At 50.8% G+C, this 12500-nt stretch overlaps 1 protein-coding gene across 2 annotated transcripts in view; it reads right to left on the bottom strand.

The window, feature by feature from the left end:
- Positions 1–12500, bottom strand: part of LOC306986317 (phosphatidylinositol 4,5-bisphosphate 3-kinase catalytic subunit alpha isoform) — a 59423-nt gene that overhangs the window by 23258 nt on the left and 23665 nt on the right. For both annotated transcript variants that reach the window (XM_079589437.1, XM_079589436.1), the window contains exons 4-9: positions 9561–9770; positions 8517–8767; positions 8074–8325; positions 7893–7978; positions 7604–7709; positions 7149–7301 (exon numbers count right to left, since the gene is read on the bottom strand). In XM_079589437.1, the coding sequence (XP_079445563.1) occupies positions 7149–7301; positions 7604–7709; positions 7893–7978; positions 8074–8325; positions 8517–8767; positions 9561–9770 (1058 nt within the window). The remainder of the gene's footprint in view (positions 1–7148; positions 7302–7603; positions 7710–7892; positions 7979–8073; positions 8326–8516; positions 8768–9560; positions 9771–12500) is intronic.

The following is a 12500-nucleotide window of genomic DNA, read 5'->3' as shown; positions in this document are numbered from 1 at the left end:
GACAGCTAATGCTCACGCTCATGCACAGCTAATGCTCACGCTCATGGACAGCTAATGCTCACACTCATGGACAGCTAATGCTCACACTCATGGACAGCTAATGCTTACGCTCATGGACAGCTAATGCTCACACTCATGCACAGCTAATGCTCACACTCATGGACAGCTAATGCTCACGCTCATGGACAGCTAATGCTTACGCTCATGGACAGCTAATGCTCACGCTCATGGACAGCTAATGCTCACGCTCATGGACAGCTAATGCTTACGCTCATGGACAGCTAATGCTCACGCTCATGGACAGCTAATGCTCACGCTCATGGACAGCTAATGCTCACGCTCATGGACAGCTAATGCTTACGCTCATGCACAGCTAATGCTCACGCTCATGGACAGCTAATGCTCACGCTCATGGACAGCTAATGCTCACGCTCATGGACAGCTAATGCTTACGCTCATGGACAGCTAATGCTCACGCTCATGGACAGCTAATGCTCACGCTCATGGACAGCTAATGCTCACGCTCATGGACAGCTAATGCTCACGCTCATGGACAGCTAATGCTCACGCTCATGGACAGCTAATGCTCACGGACAGCTGATGCTCACGCTCATGGACAGCTAATGCTCACGCTCATGGACAGCTAATGCTCACGCTCATGGACAGCTAATGCTCACGCTCATGGACAGCTAATGCTCACTCTCATGGACAGCTAATGCTCACTCTCATGGACAGCTAATGCTCACGCTCATGGACAGCTAATGCTTACGCTCATGGACAGCTAATGCTCACTCTCATGGACAGCTAATGCTCACGCTCATGGACAGCTAATGCTCACGGACAGCTGATGCTCACGCTCATGGACAGCTAATGCTCACGCTCATGGACAGCTAATGCTCACGCTCATGGACAGCTAATGCTCACGCTCATGGACAGCTAATGCTCACGCTCATGGACAGCTAATGCTCACGGACAGCTAATGCTCACGCTCATGGACAGCTAATGCTCACGCTCATGCACAGCTAATGCTCACTCTCATGGACAGCTAATGCTCACGCTCATGGACAGCTAATGCTCACGGACAGCTGATGCTCACGCTCATGGACAGCTAATGCTCACGCTCATGGACAGCTAATGCTCACGCTCATGGACAGCTAATGCTCACGCTCATGGACAGCTAATGCTCACGCTCATGGACAGCTAATGCTCACGCTCATGGACAGCTAATGCTCACGCTCATGGACAGCTAATGCTCACGCTCATGGACAGCTAATGCTCACGGACAGCTGATGCTCACGCTCATGGACAGCTAATGCTCACGCTCATGGACAGCTAATGCTCACGCTCATGGACAGCTAATGCTCACGCTCATGGACAGCTAATGCTCACTCTCATGGACAGCTAATGCTCACTCTCATGGACAGCTAATGCTCACGCTCATGGACAGCTAATGCTTACGCTCATGGACAGCTAATGCTCACTCTCATGGACAGCTAATGCTCACGCTCATGGACAGCTAATGCTCACGGACAGCTGATGCTCACGCTCATGGACAGCTAATGCTCACGCTCATGGACAGCTAATGCTCACGCTCATGGACAGCTAATGCTCACGCTCATGGACAGCTAATGCTCACGCTCATGGACAGCTAATGCTCACGGACAGCTAATGCTCACGCTCATGGACAGCTAATGCTCACGCTCATGCACAGCTAATGCTCACTCTCATGGACAGCTAATGCTCACGCTCATGGACAGCTAATGCTCACGGACAGCTGATGCTCACGCTCATGGACAGCTAATGCTCACGCTCATGGACAGCTAATGCTCACGCTCATGGACAGCTAATGCTCACGCTCATGGACAGCTAATGCTCACGCTCATGGACAGCTAATGCTCACGCTCATGGACAGCTAATGCTCACGCTCATGCACAGCTAATGCTCACGCTCATGGACAGCTAATGCTCACGCTCATGGACAGCTAATGCTTACGCTCATGGACAGCTGATGCTCACGCTCATGGACAGCTAATGCTTACGCTCATGGACAGCTAATGCTCACGCTCATGGACAGCTAATGCTTACGCTCATGGACAGCTAATGCTTACGCTCACGGACAGCTGATGCTCACGCTCATGGACAGCTAATGCTTACGCTCATGGACAGCTAATGCTCACACTCATGGACAGCTAATGCTTACGCTCATGCACAGCTAATGCTCACGCTCATGCACAGCTAATGCTCACGCTCATGCACAGCTAATGCTCACGCTCATGGACAGCTAATGCTTACGCTCATGGACAGCTAATGCTCACACTCATGGACAGCTAATGCTCACGCTCATGGACAGCTAATGCTCACACTCATGGACAGCTAATGCTCACGCTCATGGACAGCTAATGCTCACACTCATGGACAGCTAATGCTCACGCTCATGGACAGCTAATGCTTACGCTCATGGACAGCTAATGCTCACACTCATGGACAGCTAATGCTTACGCTCATGCACAGCTAATGCTCACGCTCATGCACAGCTAATGCTCACGCTCATGCACAGCTAATGCTCACGCTCATGGACAGCTAATGCTTACGCTCATGGACAGCTAATGCTCACACTCATGGACAGCTAATGCTCACGCTCATGGACAGCTAATGCTCACACTCATGGACAGCTAATGCTCACGCTCATGGACAGCTAATGCTTACGCTCATGGACAGCTAATGCTCACACTCATGCACAGCTAATGCTCACACTCATGGACAGCTAATGCTCACGCTCACGGACAGCTGATGCTCACGCTCATGCACAGCTAATGCTCACGCTCATGGACAGCTAATGCTCACGCTCATGCACAGCTAATGCTTACGCTCATGGACAGCTGATGCTCACGCTCATGCACAGCTAATGCTTACGCTCATGGACAGCTAATGCTCACACTCATGCACAGCTAATGCTCACGCTCACGGACAGCTAATGCTCACGCTCATGCACAGCTAATGCTCACGCTCATGCACAGCTAATGCTCACGCTCATGGACAGCTAATGCTCACGCTCATGCACAGCTAATGCTTACGCTCATGGACAGCTAATGCTCACACTCATGCACAGCTAATGCTCACACTCATGCACAGCTAATGCTCACACTCATGGACAGCTAATGCTCACGCTCATGGACAGCTAATGCTTACGCTCATGGACAGCTAATGCTCACACTCATGCACAGCTAATGCTCACACTCATGGACAGCTAATGCTCACGCTCATGGACAGCTAATGCTCACACTCATGCACAGCTAATGCTCACGCTCATGGACAGCTAATGCTCACACTCATGCACAGCTAATGCTCACACTCATGCACAGCTAATGCTCACACTCATGGACAGCTAATGCTCACGCTCATGGACAGCTAATGCTCACGCTCATGCACAGCTAATGCTCACGCTCATGGACAGCTAATGCTCACACTCATGGACAGCTAATGCTCACACTCATGGACAGCTAATGCTTACGCTCATGGACAGCTAATGCTCACACTCATGCACAGCTAATGCTCACACTCATGGACAGCTAATGCTCACGCTCATGGACAGCTAATGCTTACGCTCATGGACAGCTAATGCTCACGCTCATGGACAGCTAATGCTCACGCTCATGGACAGCTAATGCTTACGCTCATGGACAGCTAATGCTCACGCTCATGGACAGCTAATGCTCACGCTCATGGACAGCTAATGCTCACGCTCATGGACAGCTAATGCTTACGCTCATGCACAGCTAATGCTCACGCTCATGGACAGCTAATGCTCACGCTCATGGACAGCTAATGCTCACGCTCATGGACAGCTAATGCTTACGCTCATGGACAGCTAATGCTCACGCTCATGGACAGCTAATGCTCACGCTCATGGACAGCTAATGCTCACGCTCATGGACAGCTAATGCTCACGCTCATGGACAGCTAATGCTCACGCTCATGGACAGCTAATGCTCACGCTCATGGACAGCTAATGCTCACGGACAGCTGATGCTCACGCTCATGGACAGCTAATGCTCACGCTCATGGACAGCTAATGCTCACGCTCATGGACAGCTAATGCTCACGCTCATGGACAGCTAATGCTCACTCTCATGGACAGCTAATGCTTACGCTCATGGACAGCTAATGCTCACTCTCATGGACAGCTAATGCTCACTCTCATGGACAGCTAATGCTCACGCTCATGGACAGCTAATGCTTACGCTCATGGACAGCTAATGCTCACTCTCATGGACAGCTAATGCTCACGCTCATGGACAGCTAATGCTCACGCTCATGGACAGCTAATGCTCACGGACAGCTGATGCTCACGCTCATGGACAGCTAATGCTCACGCTCATGCACAGCTAATGCTCACTCTCATGGACAGCTAATGCTCACGCTCATGGACAGCTAATGCTCACGGACAGCTGATGCTCACGCTCATGGACAGCTAATGCTCACGCTCATGGACAGCTAATGCTCACGCTCATGCACAGCTAATGCTCACGCTCATGGACAGCTAATGCTCACACTCATGGACAGCTAATGCTCACGCTCATGGACAGCTAATGCTCACGCTCACGGACAGCTGATGCTCACGCTCATGGACAGCTAATGCTTACGCTCATGGACAGCTAATGCTCACACTCATGGACAGCTAATGCTTACGCTCATGCACAGCTAATGCTCACGCTCATGCACAGCTAATGCTCACGCTCATGCACAGCTAATGCTCACGCTCATGGACAGCTAATGCTCACACTCATGGACAGCTAATGCTCACACTCATGGACAGCTAATGCTCACGCTCATGGACAGCTAATGCTTACGCTCATGGACAGCTAATGCTCACGCTCATGCACAGCTAATGCTCACGCTCATGGACAGCTAATGCTCACACTCATGGACAGCTAATGCTTACGCTCATGGACAGCTAATGCTCACACTCATGCACAGCTAATGCTCACGCTCATGGACAGCTAATGCTCACGCTCATGGACAGCTAATGCTCACACTCATGCACAGCTAATTCCGGAAGGGAATGACTCAGATTTCTCTCGGCACAGCTACTAGAAGACTGACAGCTGTCAGACTCACGTCTACGTCGTCAAGCTCAGTTTGAGTCGGCGCAGTTCGCCTGGCGATCAGGAAGTGATGCTTCTCATGGACTCCACTTTTCTCCGTTGAAACCTCTGGGGTCGCTGTCTACGGTTATAATGTGAATAGGGTTGCTGAGGTAAGCGAGTTGTTTTATTTTATGATAACCATATAATGTTTCTGAGTCTCTTGTGCTCACCAAAGCTGCATTTATTTGATAAAAAATAAATTAACATATTATTAGAATGTAAAACGGCTGTTTCTATGTGAATATATAGTAAAGTGTAATTTATTCCTGTGAATGTCCAGCATCATTACTCCAGTCTTGATCCTGTCACATGATCCTCCAGAAATCAGTGTAATATGATGATCTGTTATAATCTCTTATAAAGTAACTTTGGAAAGCATAAGAAATTTCATCCCCCTGACATCCCCCTGACCTCCCCCTGACCAACCCCTGACCTCCCCCTGACCTCCCCATGACCTCCCCCTGACCTCCCCCTGACCTCCCCCTGACCTCCCCATGACCTCCCCCTGACCAACCCCTGACATCCCCCTGACCTCCCCATGACCTCCCCCTGACCTCCCCCTGACATCCCCCTGACCTCCCCATGACCTCCTCCTGACCTCCCCCTGACCTCCCCCTGACATCCCCCTGACCTCCCCATGACCTCCTCCTGACCTCCCCCTGACCTCCCCCTGACCTCCCCCTGACATCCCCCTGACCTCCCCATGACCTCCTCCTGACCTCCCCCTGACCTCCCCCTGACCTCCCCCTGACATCCCCATGACCTCCTCCTGACCTCCCCCTGACCTCCCCCTCACCTCCCCCTGACCTCCCCATGACCTCCCCCTGACATCCCCCTGACCTCCCCCTGACCTCCCCCTGACCTCCCCATGACCTCCCCCTGACCTCCCCCTGACATCCCCCTGACCTCCCCATGACCTCCCCATGACCTCCTCCTGACCTCCCCATGACCTCCCCCTGACATCCCCCTGACCTCCCCATGACCTCCTCCTGACCTCCCCCTGACCTCCCCCTGACCTCCGCAGCTCTCGCACACACTTCCAATCTTCACTCTGTTTAGACAAGCCCACTCACTGTGTGTGTGAGCCGACTGCATTATCCTCCTATATTCCTTTAACCGATGTATGTATTTAACTGATGTATGATGTATACATGTTTTATCCTAGTTTTAATATAGTTAGTTTTTAATTTGTTTTAATGTACCTTCTTGTAAGGCAACCTGGAGTGCCCAGAAAGGCGCCAAATAAATAAAATGTATTATTATTATTATTATTATGTATAATGCATTATAAAGTAGTTCATAATTTATGTCATAATGCATTACATCTCTTCATAAATAATATGAAAATAATAATACTGTGTTCATATGAGCCGGTATATATATATAAGTTTAGTTGTTATAGTGGCAATGCCAGGGTTTCAGGAGTAGCACGTAAACACCACAGCTCCCCCTACTGGCTGGAGAACTTTCTACATTCTTACATTTTGAATTCTGCTTTCATCATTTGTATTGTCTCCAGTAGCATCTTTATTATCAAACGTATTGTCCAAAGAGGTGGACGTGCAGAAGTATTCACACTCATTACTCGGGTAGAAGTACAGATTCTAGGGTTTAAAAAGACTTCTGTAGAAGTTGAAGTATCGACTCAAGCTTTTTACTCCAGTAAAAGTGTAAAAGTACCTGATTTCAAAACTACTTTTACTTTTATACTTTAAGTAATGTAAGGAAAAAATGGCCGTAAGGACAAAAGCTTAGGCCGCGCGCCCACGCCACAGTAGTGCACTACCCCAGCTCCTCAAAAAAACACATTTTTCTAAAGATACGCCGAAATTTCTACTTAAGTAATGTCGACACCTTCGTACATAAGAATATGTGGAATTGGGTGTTTGTCGTGTGTGTGCATTATACTTCGTAGAGGTGTCTAGATGAGTCTTATAGTGCGTCTGTTGAGACTCTACAGTAGTGACACCGAGCGCTTCTGATGGCCACACTCCACACACACCTTGTTGGAGTTTGATCCTGACACTCCGATAGGGTTGAGCAGATCCTCCAGTCCGTGAGGAACCGGCCACAGACCCAGAGCCACCTTACCACCGACCAGCGTGTCTTTATAGTCGAAGAGATTGATGTTTCCCCAGGCCAGCGGACAGTGTTCCTGCACACACACACACACACACACACACACACACACACACACACACACACACACACACACACACACACACACACTGTGAGATCTCAGTCGATCATGCTGAATGACAGGTATGATTGACAGGTATGATTGACAGGTATGATTGACAGGTATGACTGACAGGTATGATTGACAGGTATGATTGACAGGTATGATTGACAGGTATGATTGACAGGTATGACTGACAGGTATGATTGACAGGTATGACTGACAGGTATGATTGATTGCCAGGTATGATTGACAGGTATGATTGACAGGTAAAGTACCTCTTTGGCCCCCTTGCGGCCCTTGACGGAGCAGATGGACAGACAGAGACGAGCCGAACGAGGAACATCTGTCAGGAAGATGTCATACGACAACCACTCATTCCACCTGTGTGTGAGAGATCATTACTGTGTGTGTGTGTGTGTGTGTGCGTGTGAGATCATTAGTGTGTGTGTGTGTGAGAGAGAGAGATCATTACTGTGTGTGTGTGTGTGTGCGTGTGAGATCATTAGTGTGTGTGTGTGTGTGAGAGAGAGATCATTACTGTGTGTGTGTGTGTGTGTTTGTTACCTTGGGTTGGAGCAGGGTACTCTCTGTGTATTGACGTTGTCACACAGCGGTTCTCCTCCATGATATATTCCTGTTCTCACATAGATCTGACACACACACACACACACACACACACACACAGCGGTTGAGCAGAACACACATGACCGCGAGTGATGAGCATGGCTGATTGTATCTCTCTCACCTTGTCGATGTCTCTGATGTTGACGTTGACGTATGTGGCGCACAGCAGCCGCACGCGGAGGTGTGTGCTGAAGGCCCAGAGCGAGCGCGGGGCCCCGGGGTCTCCTCCAGCGGGGCAGGGGCTGGGCTGCGGCGTGCGCCGGCTGTAGGACGGGGCCAGGAACCCGCTGGAGGGAAGCTGACTGTACAGACTGTCCTTACTGACCAGCATCAGGTGCGGGAGACGGGCCAGAGTGATGCAGCTGCGGATGTACTGATCACACACACACACACACACACTGATGCTTTACATTCACACACTTCTAATTATTCGCCTCAATTGAGTGTATAGGTTTATTATCTGCATTCCCAAACTTCACATAAGAACAGGTATATGGAAGCACAGCTATTGTAGAGAGCGACACACACACACACACACACACACACACACACACACACACACACCTTGTACTGGCTGAGCGGGTATTTCTCCAGGAAGTACTCGTCGCAGCCGCACACTTTGAGGATGTACTGGCCCTGGTACTCCTGCACACACAGGCGCAGCTGCTGCGCGGACAGATGCATGCTACGCGTCTTCTTCCGGATGGCCTCCGCGATCAGCTGCTCCGGCAGCGAGTCGTGCGCGATCTTCAGCGTGTACTTCTGCTTCGAGTTCGACGGAGACACGATCACCCAGATGGTCACGATGAGACGGCCTATGGAGAGACGGAGCCGGAGCGGATGGGAAGAGAGAGGGGGGGGGGAGAGAGACACGGGTGTGAGCCGGAGCCGATGGGAAGTGAGAGAGAGGGGGGGGGAGAGAGAGAGAGAGAGGGGGGGGGGGGGGAGAGAGAGAGACACGGGTGTGAGCCGTAGCCGATGGGAAGTGAGGGGGGGGGGGAGGAGGGGGGAGGGAGAGAGAGAGAGAGAGAGAGAGAGAGAGAGACACGGGTGTGAGCCGTAGCCGATGGGAAGTGAGAGAGAGGGGGGGGGGGAGAGAGAGAGAGAGAGAGAGAGAGAGAGGGGGGGGGGGGAGAGGGGGGGGAGAGAGGGGGGGGGGGAGAAAGAGAGAGAGAGACACGGGTGTGAGCCGTAGCCGATGGGAAGTGAGAGAGGGGGGGGGGGATGAGAGAGAGAGAGAGAGAGACGGGTGTGAGCCGGAGCGGATGGGGGGAGAGAGAGAGAGAGAGGGGGGGGAGAGAGAGAGAGAGAGAGAGAGAGAGAGAGAGACACGGGTGTGAGCCGTAGCCGATGGGAAGTGAGAGAGAGGGGGGGTGGAGAGAGAGAGAGAGAGAGAGGGGGGGGGAGAGAGAGAGAGAGAGAGAGAGAGAGAGAGAGAGACACGGGTGTGAGAGAGAGAGACACGGGTGTGAGCCGGAGCGGATGGGGAGAGAGAGAGAGAGAGAGAGAGAGAGAGAGAGAGAGAGAGACGGGTGTGAGCCGGAGCGGATGGGAAGAGAGAGAGAAAGAGAGAGAGAGGGGGAGAGAGGGAGGAATGAACACACACACCTTTGTCCAGTTTGCTGCAGATGTGTTGTGGCAGGTCGGCGGAGGACTCAAGGTTTGGAGGATAGACGTACAGCGCCTGTGTGTGTGCGCCTCCTCCCTCACGCTCCTCCACCGCCTCCCTACACACACTCAAGATGTTCCGCCGGAACTCCTGCACCTCTGTGTCCTTCAGCAGCTCGAACTCACAGATGGGCATCCCGATGGCGAACCCTGCGCACAAAATCGCCAGCCAATCAGAATCCATCCTGCTGTAAAGAGACAGTGAGCTCATGATAAACAGAAGGAGATCCACGGGACGCTGGTATAGTTGTCCTGAACTGACGCTGGTATAGTTGTCCTGAACTGACTCTGGTATAGTTGGCCTGAACTGACGCTGGCATAGTTGCCCTGAACTGACTCTGGTATAGTTGTGACGCTGGTATGGTTGCCCTGAACTGACGCTGGTATAGTTGGCCTGAACTGACGCTGGTATGGTTGCCCTGAACTGACTCTGGTATAGTTGTCCTGAACTGACTCTGGTATAGTTGTCCTGAACTGACTCTGGTATGGTTGGCCTGAACTGATGCTGGTATAGTTGTCCTGAACTGACGCTGGTATAGTTGGCCTGAACTGACGCTGGTATAGTTAACCTGAACTGACGCTGGTATAGTTGTCCTGAACTGACTCTGGTATAGTTGTCCTGAACTGACTCTGGTATGGTTGGCCTGAACTGATGCTGGTATAGTTGTCCTGAACTGACGCTGGTATAGTTGTCCTGAACTGACTCTGGTATGGTTGGCCTGAACTGACGCTGGTATAGTTGCCCTGAACTGACTCTGGTATAGTTGTGACGCTGGTATGGTTGCCCTGAACTGACGCTGGTATAGTTGGCCTGAACTGACGCTGGTATGGTTGCCCTGAACTGACGCTGGTATGGTTGTCCTAACCCTAACCCTAACCCTAACTGATACTGGTATGGTTGGCCTGAACTGACACTGGTATAGTTGGCCTGAACTGACGCTGGTATAGTTGGCCTGAACTGACGCTGGTATAGTTGGCCTGAACTGACGCTGGTATAGTTGGCCTGAACTGACACTGGTATAGTTGGCCTGAACTGACGCTGGTATAGTTGGCCTGAACTGACGCTGGTATAGTTGGCCTGAACTGACACTGGTATAGTTGGCCTGAACTGACGCTGGTATAGTTGGCCTGAACTGACGCTGGTATAGTTGTCCTGAACTGATGCTGGTATAGTTGGCCTGAACTGACGCTGGTATAGTTGCCCTGAACTGATGCTGGTATAGTTGACCTGAACTGACGCTGGTATAGTTGGCCTGAACTGACGCTGGTATAGTTGTCCTGAACTGACGCTGGTATAGTTGTCCTGAAGCGACGCTGGTATAGTTGTCCTGAAGCGACGCTGGTATAGTTGTCCTGAACTGACACTGGTATAGTTGGCCTGAACTGACACTGGTATAGTTGGCCTGAACTGACACTGGTATAGTTGGCCTGAAGTGACACTGGTATAGTTGCCCTGAACTGACACTGGTATAGTTGCCCTGAACTGACACTGGTATAGTTAACCTGAACTGACGCTGGTATAGTTGCCCTGAACTGACGCTGGTATAGTTGGCCTGAACTGACACTGGTATAGTTGGCCTGAACTGACACTGGTATAGTTGTCCTGAACTGACGCTGGTATAGTTGGCCTGAACTGACACTGGTATAGTTGGCCTGAACTGACACTGGTATAGTTGCCCTGAACTGATGCTGGTATAGTTGACCTGAACTGATGCTGGTATAGTTGGCCTGAACTTACGCTGGTATAGTTGCCCTGAACTGACGCTGGTATAGTTGGCCTGAACTGACACTGGTATAGTTGCCCTGAACTGACACTGGTATAGTTAACCTGAACTGACGCTGGTATAGTTGGCCTGAACTGACACTGGTATAGTTGCCCTGAACTGACACTGGTATAGTTGCCCTGAACTGACACTGGTATAGTTGTCCTGAACTGACACTGGTATAGTTGTCCTTAACTGACGCTGGTATAGTTGTCGTGAACTGACACTGGTATAGTTGTCCTGAACTGACACTGGTATAGTTGTCCTGATCTGACGCTGGTATAGTTGCCCTGAACTGACACTGGTATAGTTGTCCTGAACTGACACTGGTATAGTTGTCCTGAACTGACGCTGGTATGGTTGCCCTGAACTGACACTGGTATAGTTGTCCTGAACTGACACTGGAATAGTTGTCCTGAACTGACACTGGTATAGTTGTCCTGAACTGACGCTGGTATGGTTGCCCTGAACTGACGCTGGTATAGTTGGCCTGAACTGACGCTGGTATAGTTGCCCTGAACTGACACTGGTATAGTTGGCCTGAACTGACGCTGGTATAGTTGGCCTGAACTGACGCTGGTATAGTTGCCCTGAACTGACGCTGGTATAGTTGGCCTGAACTGACGCTGGTATAGTTGGCCTGAACTGACACTGGTATAGTTGCCCTGAACTGACACTGGTATAGTTGCCCTGAACTGACACTGGTATAGTTAACCTGAACTGACGCTGGTATAGTTGCCCTGAACTGACGCTGGTATAGTTGGCCTGAACTGACGCTGGTATAGTTGGCCTGAACTGACACTGGTATAGTTGCCCTGAACTGACACTGGTATAGTTAACCTGAACTGACGCTGGTATAGTTGCCCTGAACTGACGCTGGTATAGTTGGCCTGAACTGACGCTGATATAGTTGGCCTGAACTGATGCTGGTATAGTTGGCCTGAACTGACACTGGTATAGTTGCCCTGAACTCACACTGGTATAGTTGCCCTGAACTGACACTGGTATAGTTGTCCTGAACTGACACTGGTATAGTTAACCTGAACTGACGCTGGTATAGTTGCCCTGAAATGACGCTGGTATAGTTGGCCTGAACTGACGCTGGTATAGTTGGCCT

The sequence above is a fragment of the Phoxinus phoxinus genome (assembly GCF_949152265.1).
Source record: "Phoxinus phoxinus genome assembly, chromosome: 18".
NCBI classification, from domain to species: domain Eukaryota; kingdom Metazoa; phylum Chordata; class Actinopteri; order Cypriniformes; family Leuciscidae; genus Phoxinus; species Phoxinus phoxinus.
This window is presented reverse-complemented; position numbering and strand designations above follow the sequence as displayed.